This window comes from Electrophorus electricus, chromosome 22 (genome assembly GCF_041902795.1).
Source record: "Electrophorus electricus isolate QZ-2024a chromosome 22, ASM4190279v1, whole genome shotgun sequence".
Lineage (NCBI taxonomy): Eukaryota > Metazoa > Chordata > Actinopteri > Gymnotiformes > Gymnotidae > Electrophorus > Electrophorus electricus.
Window position 1 is genome coordinate 17,618,501 of NC_137518.1, and position 21,112 is coordinate 17,639,612.

The 21,112-nt window shown below is 46.3% G+C and overlaps 2 protein-coding genes and 1 long non-coding RNA gene across 5 annotated transcripts; 2 read left to right on the forward strand and 1 right to left on the reverse strand.

Annotated features, from left to right (window-relative positions):
* Positions 1-665: 665 nt before the first annotated feature.
* Positions 666-10,878, reverse strand: LOC118240395 (uncharacterized). Its single transcript, XR_004775399.2, has 2 exons — positions 10,768-10,878; positions 666-1,645 (listed from the first exon to the last, which is right to left on the reverse strand). It is a non-coding gene; the product is annotated as an uncharacterized LOC118240395 (long non-coding RNA).
* On the forward strand, positions 10,630-17,377 carry hyal2b (hyaluronidase 2b). 3 transcript variants are annotated; one of them, XR_014119336.1, is made up of 5 exons: positions 10,630-10,867; positions 12,124-13,083; positions 15,266-15,355; positions 15,850-16,504; positions 16,653-17,377. XR_014119336.1 is itself a non-coding variant. In XM_027020395.3 (4 exons), the coding sequence occupies exons 2-4, from the start codon at positions 12,148-12,150 to the stop codon at positions 16,234-16,236; spliced, it is 1,413 nt and encodes a 470-aa protein (XP_026876196.2). In that variant the 5' UTR covers positions 10,630-10,867; positions 12,124-12,147; the 3' UTR covers positions 16,237-17,377. The 3 variants fall into 3 exon arrangements, 1 of the variants encoding a protein (XP_026876196.2); XR_014119337.1 differs by having other exon boundaries at positions 15,850-16,409; XM_027020395.3 differs by having other exon boundaries at positions 15,850-17,377.
* Positions 17,378-17,635: 258 nt separating this feature from the next.
* abhd14a (abhydrolase domain containing 14A) lies at positions 17,636-21,111 on the forward strand. Its single transcript, XM_027020374.3, has 5 exons — positions 17,636-18,100; positions 18,400-18,677; positions 18,802-18,917; positions 19,162-19,397; positions 19,678-21,111. Exons 2-5 carry the CDS (start codon positions 18,406-18,408, stop codon positions 19,858-19,860), a joined length of 807 nt encoding a protein of 268 aa, XP_026876175.2. The 5' UTR covers positions 17,636-18,100; positions 18,400-18,405; the 3' UTR covers positions 19,861-21,111.
* Position 21,112: the final 1 nt, after the last annotated feature.

Here is a 21,112-nt window from a genome sequence, read left to right on the forward strand (position 1 = left end):
TAACATTAGTGGGCCTGGTAGAGTCTGATGGTGTTGATATGTTATCTAAACAGGCTGACTTGGACCCAAGCTACAAGCCTTTTGTTTTAGATAGTGGTGTTCGTTTGGCCGACGTAGATGATTTTACACCTGTTAAAATTTTAGGAGATACTGGGGCATCCCAATCTTTTGTTTTGGCGGGCGTTTTACCATTTTCAGATCTGTCATATTGTGGTTCGCATGCTGTATGTCGGGGCTTTGAAATGGGATGTGTTAAAGCACCTTTGCACTTTATCAGGTTAACTAGTGAGTTGCTGTCAGGTCAGTTTAAGGTTGCTGTTCGTGCTCGATTGCCTGTTAGTGGAATCCAGTTGATTTGGGGTAATCACATTGCAGGAGGTATGGTTTTGCCTCACTTGGATGTTTTAGATACCCCTGTTGATGGGACTGGGGAACAGCTGGATGTTTTTCCTGCGTGCATGCTTACATGGGCTCAGTCACGTGCAATGGGTCATGTAGATTTTTCTGATACCTTTCTGTGTATGAACACGGAAAAGGATAAAGCGCTGAGCCCTGTTAAATTCAATGACTGGGAACAGAAGAGTGAGACCGATGAAGTTGAGTCAGCAGTTTGAATGTGCGGTGGGATATGATCACCTTCTATCAGCCCAAAAAGAAGATACTAGTTTAACCAAGTATTTCTCTATTCTGAGTAGTAAGGAGGAAATGGGTAGTAAGCAAGTGGCATTTTATCTCGATGATGGAATTTTAATGTGTAGGTGGAAACCGGTTGTTAAACCCGAACAGTCACAACAGTCTATATATAAAATAGGGCCATAGTAATGGCAACATCAGGGACAAGGTGATGTTAAAAAATCTCGAGAAACACCAAGGGTTGAGGGACAAGCTTGAAAAGATATGGAAGGTGAAAGCAGCAGTCCTTCTTGAAGTAATCTGAGCACTTGGGACCATTGATGGGAGTGGCTCCAGCAGATCCCGGGAACATCAGAGATCTCCATTGAGAAGATCTCAATACTACACAGGACCCTCAAGCTCCCAGGCCTCTGATAGAAGACTATATAAGAACTTGATTGCCTTCAGGTTACCTTTGGTAGTTCACTGGACTTCAGCTTTTTCCTTGATTGCACTTGAGCTTTTGATAAAGGACAATTACCTGCTACAATCACCAACATGCCTCTGCTCTTATTGCAATGCACAATAAAACCCCATAAGCATAATTAATGATCACAAACATACATTTTCAGTGTGATATTTTAACATAAGGGCAAAGTTTTGATGATGGGATTGTTTTAGCTGGGCATCTGTTTAAACCAGAGGTGCCAAACTCCTGGAGTACCCTAGCACTGTGCACATTCATGTTCATCCTGAAATAAAATATTTGATTCATCTAGCCAGACAATTATTAAGCTGATCCAAACACTGAAGCTGGGAAACCCTCAACTGCGCAGTGCTCTGATCCTCTGTGTCCTTCCCTTAAGGTGTCCTGACCCTCCATGTCCTTCCTGTTTGCCACCGGTGTGCTGGCTGTCGGGTTTCCTTGAGTGGCCCATTCTTCTGCCCTGTGCTGACGTTGGTATCTCTGTGACAGCAGGGAGCGTGGGTGATCCAGTCGTGCATGAGAGTGTTTCCTGTTGCCATCACTGACCTAAGCACAGAGGAGAGGGAGTGACCCTGGAGAGGAAAAGACATGGTGCTCCAAACAGGGTGGAAAACACTCACCCTCACTCAAAAACTGCACTCATCCTCTCTGACACAGGAAGAGACACACATTTTTGTAAATGTATGTGTAGAGGAAATGAGGAGTGACCTTGACTTTTCATTTGTGTGTGTGTTTTAAGATAATGACTGTCCATAAACCTCTCCAAATCTCACTTGTTTGAGTCTGTTTTAATTAAAAACACGAGATTGTTATGGGTTGCATGGGCCTTCAATCTCAGTTATAGCATGGTTTGAGGAGTCAGAAGGCCTCATCTCCTGCACGTCTCCTCTGCTGACCCACTTCTCACCTTGAACACTGGTCTCTTCCGCTTGCTCTTCAAGTGCTGACTCAGTATAGAAAGGAGAGAATTAACACCAAGAGAGGAGGAAAGAAACACAGAGACACAGTGGGGCCCGAGATGACCTGTTGCCTCAGTAGGAGAGAGCCAAGTACTATGGATCTATTTGATTGAAAGATCTGTTTAAAATTTCTTAAAACAGAACTATCCTGTGAATTTCCATCAAGAGGTGTAAATTTGTAATGCAGATTTTCTACCACATCACCAAAAGCAGCCATGCCAGTCTACAGTAAGATTCTGATTATATAACAAAACATACGGCTGTAACAGTGCTGCTAATTGTTGCCACAGAATTATGAAAAAGTTGAAACACAGTATGTTCACAGCTGATGGGCTGCATGGGGGCACTGAGTACACATTAATGGTGTCAGTGGAGCTGGATATGGCTGTAGCCATCAGGGAGGGCAATGTGGACTTGCGTCTAAAGAGGTTTTGTATGTGGTTGGTTTAAAAGTGAGCTCAGATATGAGTAGGGCTGGGATGCTAGACCTCACATTCGAACTTGTGAAGAGTGGTTATCTTTTATGAAGTGGGTGGGCCTATGCGAAACTCCATTGCTTAACCACAGGATATTTGACATCCTATTCTGTGTATACTTTCAAAATGTTCAAATTAAAACTGATAGTGAACTTGTAACTAAGTCTGCTATGACTTTTGCAGGTCACACTGGATAGTTGCTAAATGCCAAGAATGTAAATGTGTAATTTATGTAGTTTCCACCGCTAGCAAAGGCTCTTAACAAAGGCTCTCAGAGCTCTTAACAGAGTTAGATTCTGTAAGTCAAGACAAATGTGTTCATTTCTAAATCAAGTCTTTCTCATCGAGCTTAAAGGCAAGATTAAATAGTGCTATGTCATGTGGGGAGAATTTAACCAGATATTCCTTATCAGCCACAAACATATATGGATCCACAACTATGGGCCACAACTATGGAATTCAATTCTAGTTCTGGGAATGGCAGTATTTTTTAAATGCAAGGAGCTGGTCCTTTTTCTTTTAGCGAACTAGTAACCACAGATACATAACAAGGCAGGATTTATTGCCTTCAGAATTGTTGGTTTTGAATATGTACATTTGTTTTGTTTTGTTTTTTATTGCCACAGTATTTACTATAGTAATTACAGTAATATTATTATTAGTAACAAATTAGAGTGTTAATTTTTGAGTCTACAGTACCTAGCTCTACACACACTGCTTCAGTTTGCAATTAGCTTACAGGAGACCACCCATCTGTCTAAGAGCTTTGTGATAAGGAGATGAGTTGATGCAGCTGTGTTGGAGTGACAGACACAATAAACTCTGGATAGTGGGACTGCGAAACTAATCGCTCCACATTCTTACAATATGAATTATAAGTGAAAGGAACTTCTATACATTTTATACATTGCTATTCATACAAGACAATACAACACATACCCACAAACACAGAGTGAAGCGATATGCACAGTCTCAACAATCAGTATAACTGAAACCAACAAGCTCGTATATGACACTGCAGTAGTCATGTTTGAGACCCTAGGCAACAATATACAAGCCACAGTCCACCCCCAATGAACCCCTTGGAAACAAAAGCTGGAAACCAAGACAAAGACAACTCAGACAGAAGTCAGCAGTGTCGCAGAGCTCCACTATATCAGGAGTTAGACTAGGTGCCACCCTAACACAATTGCATTTTCTATTTACAATAAATGTGCCAATACACCTGGACTTCTTTTGCTGTGCTACAAGCTGCTATAATTAGGTTTAAATTGTACTTTAAATTGTACAAGTATCATACCTCTAAAGCAGTATTCAGTTCTTGGGATGACATAATTTGTAGCATTTGACTTTCCAGATCTTGATACTGTTTAGGATAACCTAGAGCTCGCCAACAGTTGTATTAAATTTTTGGACACATTTATTTGTTTTGTCCGTTTAACTTAATTGGTCGTTTTTCTCCAACAGAGTTTAAAAACTGCACACTTTTGACCTTTCAGATGGAATATCTGATTGTTGAGGCATCTTTTTCCCTGGCATCTTAGTTACGATGAGTGCGGTTGGGGCGTTGCAGGTTTAGCGCGTCCAGCTCTGCTCATCTTTTGGCAGGCTCTTTTTCTTCTCCAGGTCTGGCAAATCTCAGGCTCCTGCTTGGCTACACCAATTGTATTTTTTGGGTTGATTTCAGTGACTAAAATTGATCAAGGTAATAACGAGGCAGACAGTGTATACATTCATAAAGAACTTAGATGTGTACTATGAGCCATGAAATATGAAACATTTCTCCTCATCTGTAGAGAAGCACCAAAGTTCTGTTTGTTGTTTGAGTATGTTGCGTTCTGATAAGTCAATCTTACCCAGCAATGGAAAGGAACCATGAAGACAATGGGTTGTTTGCTCTTCAGGGAATCAAATACAAATACAAGTATAATCCAACAGTACAAAGATGAAAGATTGTGCCTGGCTATGGAAGAAATACAATGGTGGCCCATAAGTGAGACCCTGAAATCTGCTAAACAAAAATTAACTTGCAGCTAGACTGCAGAGATACACAAAATAAGCAGCAGCCAAAAGAATAAATGCCCTCTTAACCAAAGAACCATGAAAAGTATACTGTCAGTTACGATGCAACAGAACCTTGACTGTAGATACACCCAGAACGGTGGATGTATCCATCAGAACAATACTGGAAGAACATATGAGAGAATGAATCATAGCACAACACCAGTGCTCAGTGGTTAAGACATCTCAAAGCAGAGCACCACAGTGTGCCAGAGCAGGAACCACTCTGCATTACAACAACGGATATACAAGAGAGGGTCAAACATGAAAACTTGGGCAAGACTTGTCTCTGATGCAAACCATGCCAACTAGCTGAAGATACTAGCAGCTCCAAATGGTCAACTATCAGAACAAAAGAACCAAGCTGATAACTCCCTGCACCCATCCGGGCTTACTAATACAAAGCGGGACATTACTAGTCATGAAGGACCCCAACAAGGGTCAAATACCATCCCGGTGCAAACCAATAACCTGCCTGTCCACAACTAGTATTCCTGTCCTCTCTCTGACCTCTCCTTCACCCTCATTCTCTGCCTCTGTCTGTCTCCCTCTGTCCCCTCCCCCGCCCTCATTCTCTGCCTCTGTCTGTCTCCCTCTGTCCCCTCCCCCGCCCTCATTCTCTGCCTCTGTCTGTCTCCCTCTGTCCCCTCCCCCGCCCTCATTCTCTGCCTCTGTCTGTCTGTCTCCCTCTGTCCCTTCCCCCGCCCTCATTCTCTGCCTCTGTCTGTCTCCCTCTGTCCCCTCCCCCGCCCTCATTCTCTGCCTCTGTCTGTCTCCCTCTGTCCCCTCCCCCGCCCTCATTCTCTGCCTCTGTCTGTCTCCCTCTGTCCCCTCCCCCGCCCTCATTCTCTGCCTCTGTCTGTCTGTCTCCCTCTGTCCCCTCCCCCGCCCTCATTCTCTGCCTCTGTCTGTCTCCCTCTGTCCCCTCCCCCGCCCTCATTCTCTGCCTCTGTCTGTCTCCCTCTGTCCCCTCCCCCGCCCTCATTCTCTGCCTCTGTCTGTCTCCCTCTGTCCCCTCCCCCGCCCTCATTCTCTGCCTCTGTCTGTCTCCCTCTGTCCCCTCCCCCGCCCTCATTCTCTGCCTCTGTCTGTCTGTCTCCCTCTGTCCCCTCCCCCGCCCTCATTCTCTGCCTCTGTCTGTCTCCCTCTGTCCCCTCCCCCGCCCTCATTCTCTGCCTCTGTCTGTCTCCCTCTGTCCCCTCCCCCGCCCTCATTCTCTGCCTCTGTCTGTCTCCCTCTGTCCCCTCCCCCGCCCTCATTCTCTGCCTCTGTCTGTCTCCCTCTGTCCCCTCCCCCGCCCTCATTCTCTGCCTCTGTCTGTCTGTCTCCCTCTGTCCCCTCCCCCGCCCTCATTCTCTGCCTCTGTCTGTCTCCCTCTGTCCCCTCCCCCGCCCTCATTCTCTGCCTCTGTCTGTCTGTCTCCCTCTGTCCCCTCCCCCGCCCTCATTCTCTGCCTCTGTCTGTCTCCCTCTGTCCCCTCCCCCGCCCTCATTCTCTGCCTCTGTCTGTCTCCCTCTGTCCCCTCCCCCGCCCTCATTCTCTATCTCTGTCTGTCTCCCTCTGTCCCCTCCCCCGCCCTCATTCTCTGCCTCTGTCTGTCTCCCTCTGTCCCCTCCCCCGCCCTCATTCTCTGCCTCTGTCTGTCTCCCTCTGTCCCCTCCCCCGCCCTCATTCTCTGCCTCTGTCTGTCTCCCTCTGTCCCCTCCCCCGCCCTCATTCTCTATCTCTGTCTGTCTCCCTCTGTCCCCTCCCCCGCCCTCATTCTCTGCCTCTGTCTGTCTCCCTCTGTCCCCTCCCCCGCCCTCATTCTCTGCCTCTGTCTGTCTCCCTCTGTCCCCTCCCCCGCCCTCATTCTCTGCCTCTGTCTGTCTCCCTCTGTCCCCTCCCCCGCCCTCATTCTCTGCCTCTGTCTGTCTCCCTCTGTCCCCTCCCCCGCCCTCATTCTCTGCCTCTGTCTGTCTCCCTCTGTCCCCTCCCCCGCCCTCATTCTCTGCCTCTGTCTGTCTCCCTCTGTCCCCTCCCCCGCCCTCATTCTCTGCCTCTGTCTGTCTCCCTCTGTCCCCTCCCCCGCCCTCATTCTCTGCCTCTGTCTGTCTCCCTCTGTCCCCTCCCCCGCCCTCATTCTCTGCCTCTGTCTGTCTCCCTCTGTCCCCTCCCCCGCCCTCATTCTCTGCCTCTGTCTGTCTCCCTCTGTCCCCTCCCCCGCCCTCATTCTCTGCCTCTGTCTGTCTGTCTCCCTCTGTCCCCTCCCCCGCCCTCATTCTCTGCCTCTGTCTGTCTCCCTCTGTCCCCTCCCCCGCCCTCATTCTCTGCCTCTGTCTGTCTCCCTCTGTCCCCTCCCCCGCCCTCATTCTCTGCCTCTGTCTGTCTCCCTCTGTCCCCTCCCCCGCCCTCATTCTCTGCCTCTGTCTGTCTCCCTCTGTCCCCTCCCCCGCCCTCATTCTCTGCCTCTGTCTGTCTCCCTCTGTCCCCTCCCCCGCCCTCATTCTCTGCCTCTGTCTGTCTCCCTCTGTCCCCTCCCCCGCCCTCATTCTCTGCCTCTGTCTGTCTCCCTCTGTCCCCTCCCCCGCCCTCATTCTCTGCCTCTGTCTGTCTCCCTCTGTCCCCTCCCCCGCCCTCATTCTCTGCCTCTGTCTGTCTCCCTCTGTCCCCTCCCCCGCCCTCATTCTCTGCCTCTGTCTGTCTCCCTCTGTCCCCTCCCCCGCCCTCATTCTCTGCCTCTGTCTGTCTGTCTCCCTCTGTCCCCTCCCCCGCCCTCATTCTCTGCCTCTGTCTGTCTCCCTCTGTCCCCTCCCCCGCCCTCATTCTCTGCCTCTGTCTGTCTCCCTCTGTCCCCTCCCCCGCCCTCATTCTCTGCCTCTGTCTGTCTCCCTCTGTCCCCTCCCCCGCCCTCATTCTCTGCCTCTGTCTGTCTCCCTCTGTCCCCTCCCCCGCCCTCATTCTCTGCCTCTGTCTGTCTCCCTCTGTCCCCTCCCCCGCCCTCATTCTCTGCCTCTGTCTGTCTCCCTCTGTCCCCTCCCCCGCCCTCATTCTCTGCCTCTGTCTGTCTCCCTCTGTCCCCTCCCCCGCCCTCATTCTCTGCCTCTGTCTGTCTCCCTCTGTCCCCTCCCCCGCCCTCATTCTCTGCCTCTGTCTGTCTCCCTCTGTCCCCTCCCCCGCCCTCATTCTCTGCCTCTGTCTGTCTGTCTCCCTCTGTCCCCTCCCCCGCCCTCATTCTCTGCCTCTGTCTGTCTCCCTCTGTCCCCTCCCCCGCCCTCATTCTCTGCCTCTGTCTGTCTCCCTCTGTCCCCTCCCCCGCCCTCATTCTCTGCCTCTGTCTGTCTCCCTCTGTCCCCTCCCCCGCCCTCATTCTCTGCCTCTGTCTGTCTCCCTCTGTCCCCTCCCCCGCCCTCATTCTCTGCCTCTGTCTGTCTCCCTCTGTCCCCTCCCCCGCCCTCATTCTCTGCCTCTGTCTGTCTCCCTCTGTCCCCTCCCCCGCCCTCATTCTCTGCCTCTGTCTGTCTCCCTCTGTCCCCTCCCCCGCCCTCATTCTCTGCCTCTGTCTGTCTCCCTCTGTCCCCTCCCCCGCCCTCATTCTCTGCCTCTGTCTGTCTCCCTCTGTCCCCTCCCCCGCCCTCATTCTCTGCCTCTGTCTGTCTCCCTCTGTCCCCTCCCCCGCCCTCATTCTCTGCCTCTGTCTGTCTCCCTCTGTCCCCTCCCCCGCCCTCATTCTCTGCCTCTGTCTGTCTCCCTCTGTCTCCTCCCCCGCCCTCATTCTCTGCCTCTGTCTGTCTCCCTCTGTCCCCTCCCCCGCCCTCATTCTCTGCCTCTGTCTGTCTCCCTCTGTCTCCTCCCCCGCCCTCATTCTCTGCCTCTGTCTGTCTCCCTCTGTCTCCTCCCCCGCCCTCATTCTCTGCCTCTGTCTGTCTCCCTCTGTCCCCTCCCCCGCCCTCATTCTCTGCCTCTGTATGTCTGTCTCTCTGTCTTTTTCCTCCTCCTCTCACTGAACTCCTCCATCCCCCTTTCAACTCTTTAAGAAGTCATAACAGGTGCGCTGCCAGACTTGTACCGTTAGCCTTTGATGAGCTACATTTCACGTGCGGTACTATATACAACAATAATCCTGTTAATGTTTTCTACAACAAGGTTTTTTTTACAAAGCATTTTGAAAATTGACACAAAATAAATTTAGACTCCAAAAGTGGTGGGGGTTTTTTTGTTTGTTTGTTTTTTTAGTTAATGTTATTTAAACTTTGTGGAATTTCAACATGCACATTTGTGGATGTTACACAGGACCCCCAGGAAAGTGGAAAACCCATGACTATCTAGGTTCCCCTCAAACCTTAACTCATAAAACTGATGACCATATTTACCACAAGCACAAAGAGTGTCCCCCAAATGGAGTGCATGGTCTAAAGTGCTTTAGCACACTGAAACTTTTTGCACAATAACTTTAACATTTGTAATACATTTGTATATATTGATGATAGCAAATAGTAAAATAGATTAATAATACCTATATTTTATGTATTTATGACTTTCTAAATCTTTTTACTTTTCTTTTCATTTTCTAGTCTGTCACCTGTGATGCAGGCCACAGAAATCACCCCATAAAGAATCCCATTTAATTTTTGATAGCAAACAAGCTAATAATCAAATCCGCAAAAGTTAACCCCATGAGAGTCAAGGGTGGACTGTATGTTAGCAAACTGTAGCTCTCTTTTCATGTACAGTAATATAACAATACAGTAGCTAAAGTTATTCAGCCCAGGCCGGGAGTTTATAAAGCAGTGTCCACCTCAAACAGCTGTTGCCAGTTTTCACAAAGACACACACACAACGCTCATAATTACTTGGGCTACTTCATTCTGAACAACACGACACACACATGGCACACAAACATCTTTATTCGATGTCTGTGTCCAGGTTTCCTGTTCTGTGGGGTTTTGAGCAGCAGAAATGGGAGTGCAGAGTTGACCTCATGCCCTACAGCTGTGGGTGGCTCTCCGTCATCCCCCACCCTCCACTGCATGCTCACGTGCCACTTTTACAGGCCACAAAACATCAGCTGGTTAGATCAAATGAGGCATTCTAGTGCAATGCTTGCTGCAAATTCCCATTAAATTCCACTCTGCTATCACAAGTACAAAAGACATTTCCATTTCTGAACCACATATTTTTCTTTTAACATATTTCACATTTATCAGACATCATTTATCTAAGTTTCACTCATATAATCCCTTGAATGAAACCAGGCTACCTTTATGTTCCTGGGGTAGGCTGCAAGTTCTACTTGTACTATTAAAGAGAGTTTCAATGGTACAGGGTTTCTTGACACAGGGAATGACATCTGCATATCTTCTTGAGGAAGATGGTAAGCCCGAGGGGTAAAATAAATGTATGCCATTATACCATTGTGCTGCTACAGGCTGGCCAGAAGGGAATAACTCACTGCTCAGATTTGAGAGACCCCATTCACAGGAGCGTGGGGAAAGCATCAGGTGACTCAGGGTAGGTACAGACAGGAAGTAGCTCTTTGCTACTGCTCAGTTGACTTGCAGCTTTACAGAGGCTGGAATTAATGGTTGAGAGCTTATCAGAAATATGAAATGTTGTTCGCAGTGGTTTTATAACAGGGTAGCCGTTAAGACAGTGGAAAATGTTTTCAAAACAGGCCACTTTTTTTTTTTAGAAACTTCTTAATATTGCCTTTAGGAACAAACGAGTTTGAAAAAAAAACAACATCTTGATCATCAAACGAAACACGATCGCGTATAGTTAAAGCAGCTTCTGTTAGATGATGAGGTCCTCTTCTCATCCCCCACAGAGCGCCGAGTCGGCCCGCACTACTGCTGTAGAGAGGGGGGTGTGTTGAAAAAGGTTGAAACTTGACTATTGTGAAAAAATAGAACAAATACTAAAATGCCATGTTATTTTCCAGACAAGTACGTTTTGAAGTGATATAACAACTGTTGGTTTCTAAAAGCACGTTGTCTTTTCCCCCCGGAGTACTCCCCTCGGTAAGTAATGGAACAGGCCGAGGCCGAAGGCTCAGCACTTTGATTAACCCTATCGAGTAAAGAGCCGAGAGTCGGACCTCACGGAGTGGGTAGAAAGACCTGCTAACCTTTAAAAACCTTATTTAAGTCATCATCTGAGCGGTGAACTGAGTCGAGCATTTATGAAGACTCACTTTGCTAGTGATGGATGGAGGCTGCTTCGTTTTACTTTGTGAGGGATCGGAGTGGAATAAGCCGGTGTCCTAAGCTGCTGCGGTCTTGCGTCTTCTTCGGGTCAGTTTTCTTTTCTCTTTGGAAAGTAGCTAACCTACATAGCTGCTTAATCTTAAACTCAGATCACTTCCTTTTTTGGTTATTTCATGTAAAGCAAAGGGGTTGTTATTGCAACAGTGCATCAACGACAGTTACGCCATACGAAGTTTGGGGAACTTTCGCGTGTAAACTTGGAGAGCCTGCTCATATGCCACGGCCACCATAACTGAGGTTTACTGTGACTAATCTGGTCTGTTTGCATAGTATATCGACTTATTTTTAATTGGAAATATAGTATTTTTATTCTATGTCTAGGTTTGAACAAAACATGCCTGATCCTCTAGTTTGCTACAACATATATGCATGTCACCAGTTCCAAGAATTGATCGCTACCTTAAAGTCAATGAGCTGTGAAACTGGGAGTGGTTAAATCACATTGTATTGAAAAGCCATATACTTAATTTTAGTCGAATAGAAGGAACTGTTTTGGAACAGTTCAGAAGAAAACCCTTACAATCAGAATACCTGACTTTAAGACCCTCGATCTTAATCTCAGTCCTGTAATGCACAGATTAGTGATCGTGTAGTGTTTGTACCAGCACACCTGACTAAATGGCTTGCGAGTACATGATGAACTCAGGTGTGTTAGAGAACGAAAATAACTAAAATGTGAATCCGAGCCACAGGAGTGCAGTTGGGACCAGATCACCTTCTATAAACCCCTGGCTTTACAGGTTGCAAATACCCAAGCACAGACGGAATAGCTCGTCCTGAAATCGGCCGGTCCTTCCCTATCTTCAAATCTCCAAATCTCTAAAGGAAATTCATCCGTAATTAGCCAGGCCTGTAATGCTTCGCCACAGGAGATTTGAGAGCTTTTTAACGCACTGTTGTGCGTGGCCTCTGCATCCTCCCTTGATGCCGCCTCTGCTGCTCTGTAGTACAGCAGCGCTGATGCGTCCAGATAGAAGGAATGTGTGGGCATATATTACACCTGTGAGCACATGCCGCACCACCAATGTTGTGTGTTGTGTCGTTCTCAGTTAACCGACTCAAAGTAATATTTGTTAGTGTGTTGTGTAGCCTATCATGTGTTTGTTGTATGTATTGTTTGATGGCCAAGGAATTCTTTATATATATATATTCAAGCTGTTTTAGAATTAGAATTAGAATATTACTTAACATAAGCCAGAAGTCTAGTAGGAATCTAGGCTATGAAGTCTGAATCTATTGTCTGTGTGTGTGTGTTTGTTTGTTTGTTTGTGTTTGTGTTGCAGGGTGTAAAGGTCTTTGTGTGAGAAATGGGAGCGATGCTGCTCAATCGATTGCTCTGCCTGTGGCTGCTCTCTCTGAACGTTTTGTGGACCGGCCTCCATGGCCATGAGCTCAAATCCACAAGATGGCCGCTGTTCCCCCAGAAGCCTTTGCTGCTGGCCTGGAACGCTCCGACGGAGGATTGCGGCCCTCGCCATGGCATCTACTTCCAGCTGGGTCAGTTCCAGATTGTGGCCTCGCCCAGCGAGGGCTTTGTTAAGCAGAACCTCACCATCTTTTACAAGGACCGATTGGGGCTGTACCCCTACTATGAGCATGATGGCACACCAGTCAATGGCGGCCTTCCCCAGGTAGCAAGCCTCACCCAGCACCTGGAAAAAATACCAGAAGGCATGAAAAAGTACATTAGAGAGCCGACGGCAAAGGGCCTGGCGGTCCTCGACTGGGAGGAATGGCGGCCCCTGTGGATACGCAACTGGGACGCTAAAGACATCTACCGCAACCAGTCGCGGCGACTGATCTCTTCCAAAAACCCTGGCTGGACACCGGAAGAGGTGGCCAAGGTAGCGCAGCAGGACTTTGAGCTGTCCGCACAGCGTTTCATGTTGGAGACCCTGCGCGTGGCCAAGAGCCTGCGTCCCGGCCAGCTGTGGGGCTTCTATCTGTTCCCTGACTGCTACAACCACGACTACCGCACCAGCCTGTCTAACTACACGGGTCGTTGCCCGGAAAAGGAGGTCAAACGGAATGACCAGCTCAGCTGGCTGTGGACAGAGAGCACAGCCCTGTTCCCTTCCATATACATGGGTCGGATGCTGAGGAACCGGGAGAGCGGACGGCAATTCGTCAGGAACCGGGTCATGGAGGGCATGCGGTTGGCCTCTACCGGCGATGGCCTCGCCCGACCTGTGTTCGTGTATACACGCCCCACCTATACTAATGAACTCACACTATTGACTGAGGTAAGAGGAAACACACCTTCACACAAACACACCTTAACAACATGCGTGTACGTGCACACACACATATATATGCATGCAGACACACATAAACAAACCCGCACACATATTCATAATACACCCACATGCACACATACAGAAGATGTTCTGTGTAGATAGATACATACATACATACATGCACCACCTACTTTATTGAAGTCCTGCACTCACAGGAAAATGCTGACAAGTAGCTACCATGCAACGAAACATTTTCGTCCCATAAACTAAAAGAGGTGAACCAGGTCAGGTTTTTAAGTGACAGTGCAATTCAATTTTACACTAAGTATATATTACTTATTCATAAATAAGGCTGTTATTACACTTAAAATATGTTTGCATGGAAAATGAGCAGAGCTTCTGGCCTCTGCAATGGAATCTGTGAAGAACAGATTGCATTACTGAGCTGATTTTTAGCTGAGCAGGTTCTGTTACTGAACGGATTCCCTGTGTGTGTGTCTATATATAGGCTTCTGTATTTATTTACATACTCAGTCCATCTTAAATTCCTTGCTGCTCATTGTGGTCTGTTGGTAGCCTGGAATAGCCAGGATAAATTTGGTGAGACACCACCATTTCTGGAATATAAATCATGCAGAAATACCAGTGTCAGCTCAGAAACAGCACATGCAGGCACACGCGCACACACACGCGCACACACACACGTGTGCGCGCACACACACACCGTTAGATTTTAAAAAAATCTTTCTTAAAACAAAGACTCCTGTGTTCAAGAGATTCTGATTTGTGGCTCTTTGTGTTTCTAGAGCAGCCACCCCCAGCAGTGTGTGTTGCTCTGTAGCCTTGTTACATGGTTGCCCCTGATGTGGTGCTGTTGGGGCCCCACTCTGGATTCAGGAGTGGGGGGTGGGGGGTTGTTGGGGGTAATAGAATCGAAAATTGCCTCAGAGTGAGGTTGTGCGTGATGATGATGATCTGTCCTGCCAGAAGCAAGGTAATGCAGATCATATACAAATCTCAGTGAGAAACACTAATCACACATCTGCTGGATCATATTGGGGCTGATCAGAAACCATCACTTTCAAACATCTGGCTTTTATTTCCTTGAAATGTTGCCCATTTTTCTGAGGCTTGGGGAGTTGCTTAGTGGCTCAGGTAAGAGGTAACAGCTCTTCTTCTTCAGGTGGCAGTAGCTTAGTTGGGTTGGGGCCTCCAAAAAAGTTAATTGAAGCCACAGGAGTCTTGGTTCAAACCTCACATGTGAAGCAGAAGTCCTCTCTTCTCCCTGAGAGACCTTGGATGCATCTGTCTGAAATACAGCAAGTGCTGTTATTATGTTTCTTCTAAATGCTAAAAAAAATCTACAGTAATCGGAACAGAACTCTAGTAAGAGAGGGATGCATCTAAAAATTGTGGGTTTACTTCCTTTTTTGCAAACCATCTGCATTTTGCTTTAAATTTATTTATTTATTTATTTTTACAGTCGATGTGTTATACAGCTCAGTGAATTCAACACTTCTTGAATTGCACTTCAATTTCAGTTAAACGTTTTCAGTAAAAGATGCACAAAGTGCTTGGTGTAGTTCATGTTCAGACTGAAAGAAATTTGAACATTGGAGTTTCTGTCAGCAGTAGATGATGTGTGGGTGCAAATGATGTCACTTTCTACTCCTACTGAAACAGCCATTACTATTACACAGACAATGTTGGGCAGTGGAAGAATGGGTGTGTGTTTGTGTGGTGGGGGTGGTGGGGGTGTTGTGATAAAGGGGAATGTGATTCTGAGCAGTACTGTGTAAAGAAAAAACACACCCATAACCATGTTCCAGTGTTTAACAGTGGCAGTGTTAGTGTGTGAATGAACATTTTTGAAATTGCCTAATGCTAGCTTTACATGAGTCTGGTCCTCATAATTCCAGAAGTCATTTTATCATTTTTCATGGAGCCTGTGCATAGACAATTTGGATGTATCTGTTTCACACTCAGCGTAAGTGGGTCTCAAACTGATTACTGTGTTCCCATATCTATATTAGCATTCACCTTTTGATTTGTTTTTCTCCTGTATTTTGACTTGCTTGTATTCCTTCTCTTTCTTACTCTCTCTCTCTCTCTCTCTCTCTCTCTCTCTCTCTCTCTCTCTCTCTCTCTCTCTCTCTCTCTCTCTCTCTCTCTCTCTCTTTCCCCACAGATGGACTTGGTCTCTACTATAGGGGAGAGTGTATCTCTTGGGGCGGCTGGGGTTATCTTCTGGGGCGACTCCACCTATGCCAGCAGTAATGTAAGAGTCTGCCCTGATTAGTAAGCCCCCGTAGGACTGAGTTTTTGCAAACCCATATATTTCTTATCTCCTTATGGGGGTCTCCATGGCATGACTTCATTGTAGCCAGTCTAATATAACATTACAGAAGAGTTTAGTGTGAATCCCAAAATTGTTTACACAATACCAACAAAAAATAATAAATAAATAAAAAACATTTCTTAACCTGTCCTGTCTCATCCTGCCCTGTCTAGGAATTCATTTGCATTTGCACATTGTTAGGAGCAATGCTGTAGGGACCAGGAAAACTGCATTTATTTTGTTATTCTGTACCTTTCTGTGCCTTTCTCAAAGAAATGTGCAGAGCATATGTTATATCACGTTGACTAAATACATAAAAATAAAGCTAATGTAATAACAGCTTATAGCTATAACTGATATTTTAACAACTTGTATAGCAGTAATGTAAAAGGCATCTGGGGGATCCTGACTGCTGTCCCGGTTCCTTCGTGCAGGTGAGCTGTTTCAGTCTGAGCGACTACCTGCGGGGTCCACTGGGCCGCTACCTCCTCAACGTGTCAACTGCGGCGGAGCAGTGCAGCCGGCTGCTGTGCACCTCTAGGGGGCGCTGCTTGCGCAAGCACGCCGACACAGACACCTACCTGCACCTGAGCCCCCACACCCACCGGTTGGAGCTGCAGGGCAGCCGGCTGGTGGTGCACGGGCAGCTAGGTGTGGAGGAGCAAGCCCGTCTGCACCAGGACTTCCAGTGCCAATGCTACAGTGGGTACGTGGGCCCCGGGTGCACTCAGGCCGATACTGCAGACGGGACCGTATTTGCCCACAGTGCGCAGCTGCCCGGCCTGCTGGGGGCGCTAGCACTGGTCCTGCTGCTACAGTAAGGGCGAGTGGAAAGATGTGTGCAGGAACGGCACAGAGGAACACACTGGAGGTTCTCCGTGTGGGACTGGACGTGGGAGACTTCAGGACATTGCACAGGAAGATGTGGAGTGGATGAGGAAAGGAAACAGAGGAAACACTGCTGCTTTTGAGGGAGCGTTTAATGTAGTACTATGTGAGCAGTCTTACCCTTACCGCACAGGACAAACTACACACAAAGAAGTTGATGATTTTACACTGTGCCTGAAAGAAATCATTTGGAAAGCTTATGTGAGCATGTTTATGTCCAAGTATTATAATGCATACTTGGAAATGTCTCTATATTCAGGTCACATATGATTTTAAGTGCTTTATGTCCTTTTGATCTTTAATCCGTGGGAATATTTTGGACCATTGTATGTTGCCTTATCTTTTACAGGCAAGTTGTTGGCGAGTTTTAGGAGTTGCAGAGTAACAGGCTACAGGTAGTGGATGCAGTACTAAAGACAAAAACTGAGCAGCTTTACCGAAAACCTCTCTTACTGACCACTGCTGGATGGTGTCGTATGAACAGAGTTATATTTCATCTACCAAAGCACAAACCTTTCACCTCAAATCTTGGTCCCCTATTTCATGAACTTGTGTCTTTTTATGGAACAAACTGGAATATTTTTAGTGATATATGTGTGTGTTGTTTTTTATTTTAGATAATTTGCTATATTCTCTTCAATTGTTATTTGAAAAATATCAATGATTGTCATGTTTACGTGTGTGTGTGTGTGTGTGTGTGTGTGTGTGTGTGTGTGTGTGTGTGTGTGTGTGTCTTGATGGATGTTTTTATCTGTTTTTTAGTTCCTCAAGAAGTGACTTGCCTCTATCAGTGGTAAAGAGACTTTTACAGTCAGATTAAACACACCAAAGCCTACTATTGTCTTTTTTTAAAACCAAATTTTGCTTATTCTTTTCCATACGAAAATGGTTTGATTCGGTCATATCTACATTAGAAGGTATCATTTCCTTCATAGATATAAAAAATTGTTTTGTATGTTGGTCAGAATACAAAGAATTGTAACTAAACATTTCCTATTATTTTCTACAATAAATCAGAGATTTCAGACCTGTGATGTTATTAGTTCACATGGGGTGAAGTGCTCATACTGTGCATACCTTGCTTTGAAATGTTTGACGTGTGTAGTGTCTGACCTGTGTTCATATTCCTTTAATTTAGCAGTGCTTTTTCTAGGCAGGCAACTACTTTAAACTGTTTCTGAACTTCCCAGCTTTCCAGCTTCCGGAAGTTTCCTGCACATGCAGACAGCTGTTCATGTTTGCTATAGTTTTTTCCCCTTCAGTTTTTTTGGGATCTGTTCCCATTCTTGGGGGGGGATAATCGGACAGTGCCAAAGGCAATATGACTGGTCTGAGAGTACAGAGAAAGCCTTGTTTTATAACTCAAACCAGACTCTTAGTGCTGAGACCAGACTCTTAGTGCTGTTTCAGATCCTCTTAGTCCAGCCCCCTTTATGATTTGACCCCCATGCGAGAACCTCACTGTCCACTAATATCTCATTATTTACAGTTGTTAGCAGTTTATAAGTTTCCCCTTTAAATTGGTATGTTCTGTATCTGTTGATCTTTTTGGCAATTAGATTGTTCATAAACTGAAAAATGTTCAGGAAGTGTTCCTGGTACGTGGAAAGTGAGGAAAGCGATACCATGCGGAACCACTGCAGTGTTGGAGCTGTTTCCACTCGGGACTGTTATTGTGCATTATGTGATAAGATTTAAGATTACCTTTGGCATTGTCAGACGGCAATTATGTCAAAACAAGACCTTTCTTGTTGCTGTCAAGCCATAGAGATTTGCGTTTTATTCACCTCTTTGTAGGTAAGTTTGATTTCGTGCACGTCGAAGATAATATTTTATATCTGGCGTTAGCTAGTCGTAACGTTAAACAAGCTGACCTTAGCTAACTAGCTAGGATTGCTATAGTTAGCTAGGTTAGCTAAGGTGCTAAAGCAATGCTCATCCTTTCCACTGATTTTGCTTTGTAGCTAGCTAGCTAGGTTTTCGTATGTATGTTTTGCTAGTTGTGTTAATTACCTCTTAAACAGTTTTAGACCGGATAAAACATCACATACCACTTGCAAATAAGATTGAAAATTCTTTTTTTTTTTGTATGTTAGACATCCATGAAAATGAACTTCTTTCGTAATCGTCTGGTCGTACTTGGACTGGTGCTGCTTGCCACGGTCCTCCTGTACCTTCTGCTGCCTTCCATAAGGCAAGGCAGCATGGAGCCGTCCCTGTACATCCAGAGGATGGGTCTGGGGCCTTCCCCGCCGCCTCCGCCCGCGGCGTCTGTCAATATCACGGTACGCACTGGACAAATACCCAGTGATCCACCTCTGTTCTTCAGGGAGGCTTTGCCAGTCGATTCCGCCGGGAGGCAAACACTCCCGAGGTGAGACCGCTTTACTTCAGGGTTATTGCAGATTTTTACTTCAGGAACTTTGCATTTCTTTGCCAATGTATTAAGAGCTGTGTTATGTTGATTTATTTTGAGCGTCCTGCTGTTCCTCTGTCAGGCTGCAGGTTGTCCTCCTTCACGGCCAGGCCTTCACCTCAAAGACTTGGGAAGAGCTGAGCACGCTAAGCGTCCTTGCAGCCAATGGATATCAGGCCATCGCCATGGACCTTCCAGGTAGGAAGCACGTTTAAAGGAATTAGCGAAGTTTTTATTATAGTTGGCTTACATGGCAGCTTCACTGACAAACCTCCAGATGTGTCAAATGTATTACATTACAAGCACAGTTATTCTGTATGAAATAATATGAACTCTGTCTAAACAGTGTTGCTTTGCTGAACACACTTCTATCCTGATTTTCACTGTTTAATTTGTCACCTCTTGTAATATTTTCTCTTTCCCTGCCTCCCTCTTCCCCCAGGATTCGGTAAATCTCCCGCCTCAGAGACCGTGAAGACGGACCAGAGCCGCGTGGATCTGCTGAGACGGTTTTTGGAAGCTCTGGGTGTGCGGGCCCCCGTGCTGCTTTCTCCGTCCATGAGCGGCCACTACGCCCTGCCCTTCCTCCAGAGACACAGCGACCAGCTGCGCGCCTTTGTACCCATCGCCCCTGTGGCCACTCGCACCCTCACCACCCAGGAGTACCAGAACATCCAGGTGATGTAAGAGTTGGTGTATACAAGAGCGCGCGTGTGGGAGTGAGCGTGTGGGAATGAATGAATGAGTGTGTTTGAGTGAGTGAGTGAGTGTTTGAATGAGCTTGGGGGATGTGTGTGGGTGTGTGCATATTCCAGGTTGGGTAGAATATGTATTTATGTAACAAATGGTAACCAATTCACCTATTTTGTGTTGGACAAAAAATGTAAATAATTTAGTTTTGACTTGCAGGGCCTGGTATAATAATCCTGTATCTTCTTGTTTGTGTGCTGGGAGGTAGACCCCGACTCTGATTGTATATGGGGAGCTGGACACAAACTTGGGTGCTCAGTCTCTGAAGAACCTACAGCACCTTCCACGGCACACAGTTGTCAGACTGGCTGGAGCCCGTCACGCCTGCTACATGGACAAGCCCCGAGAGTTCCACCAGGCCCTGCTGGACTTCCTTGGCAAACTCGACTGAGGGAGAGAGAAAGGGAGGGGTGGGGGTGTGTGAAGTGGCTTATGAAGGCTGAGGTGGGAGGATTTGAAGGAGAGAAAGACAGCCTGCATGGAAGAAACAGGACACATGACTGTGCAGTCTCTGTGCTGCGCTATTTTTAAGTGTATCTGTGCACCGGAACGCTGTGCCACTGGTAGATGGTTTGCATCTGCGGAAGGGATTAGTTGCTGAAACATCCTTTCATGATTGAGGTCATTCCATATCTCAAGCTGTTACATGTCAGTTTAAAAAGCATTTTTGCTGTCTGGGACTGAACAAACCACAGAGACCTGTTAGTTTGTGACACAGTTAATGCTGTTATCTGATATGTGGGGATCTCTTGATTATTAATGATTTGCATGTAAAACAAACCTAGTGAGCTTTCTTCAACTCTCACTCTGCTTAAGGTTACCATTTCGCTTAGTCACTTCCTTGTTTCAAGCCGATTTGCATCATGAGCAGAAAAGGCTGTTTTATGAGAATCCGAATAATAAGACAAAAGGCTTAAAACCTTTTAGTTGTGATTATAGAGCGTACAGAGGTGCAGGTTCCACTCCTGAACAGTGGTTGGTCCTGCTTCAGAGGTCATTTCCAATCCTAATTTATGGGTTGATCCAGTGTGTGATCCAGTTTACTGGGATCTACAGATGCATATGAATGTTAAAGGCAGTTGTACTAGTTGGGAGCACACTCTTCCAGAGGCATCAAATTGTCTCTCCACTGTTTGGACGCAATATTTAATTTAGCTAATTGCCGAGCTCTTATACAGGTGATCTGGATGTGTTGAAGCATTGTAAGCACTACATGCCGTAGTGGCCTGATTGGTTTCCCTGCTCTTTAAACTTTTGAGGCTGCCGTCACGCCATCGTGAGGCATCACCAGATCATTGCATGCAGATATATATGATTTTTTTTTTTATTGCTGTTTTTTTCCCAAAAAGATTTTAACATCAAAAGAATTCTGCAACTCTTGTCTTTTTCTTGTTAGATGCACCTTACACTACGTCAAGAGATATTTATTTTCCACGAGTGCTTTTTCCCATTGAAATGTGTGTGTATATATAGTGTATAGTATGTGTGTACGTTATGGTGTGCTTCTAATCTGAAGTTCATAAATACTTTAGTTCAGAAACAATGAACTGCTGAAATAGAACTGAATAAAATGCCAACCAGAAGGGGTTGATCACTTGTTACTAAAGACTTAAATGGAAAATAAAGTAATAAAATAGCGATAT

Coding starts and splice junctions, on each gene's coding strand:
- hyal2b (XM_027020395.3), top strand. CDS start 12,148: ATGGGAGCGATGCTGCTCAATCGATTGCTCTGCCTGTGGCTGCTCTCT. Junction 13,084..15,265: donor AACTCACACTATTGACTGAG/GTAAGAGGAAAC, acceptor CTTTCCCCACAG/ATGGACTTGGTCTCTACTAT. Junction 15,356..15,849: donor CCACCTATGCCAGCAGTAAT/GTAAGAGTCTGC, acceptor TCCTTCGTGCAG/GTGAGCTGTTTCAGTCTGAG.
- abhd14a (XM_027020374.3), top strand. CDS start 18,406: ATGAAAATGAACTTCTTTCGTAATCGTCTGGTCGTACTTGGACTGGTG. Junction 18,918..19,161: donor CATCGCCATGGACCTTCCAG/GTAGGAAGCACG, acceptor CTCTTCCCCCAG/GATTCGGTAAATCTCCCGCC. Junction 19,398..19,677: donor AGGAGTACCAGAACATCCAG/GTGATGTAAGAG, acceptor GCTGGGAGGTAG/ACCCCGACTCTGATTGTATA.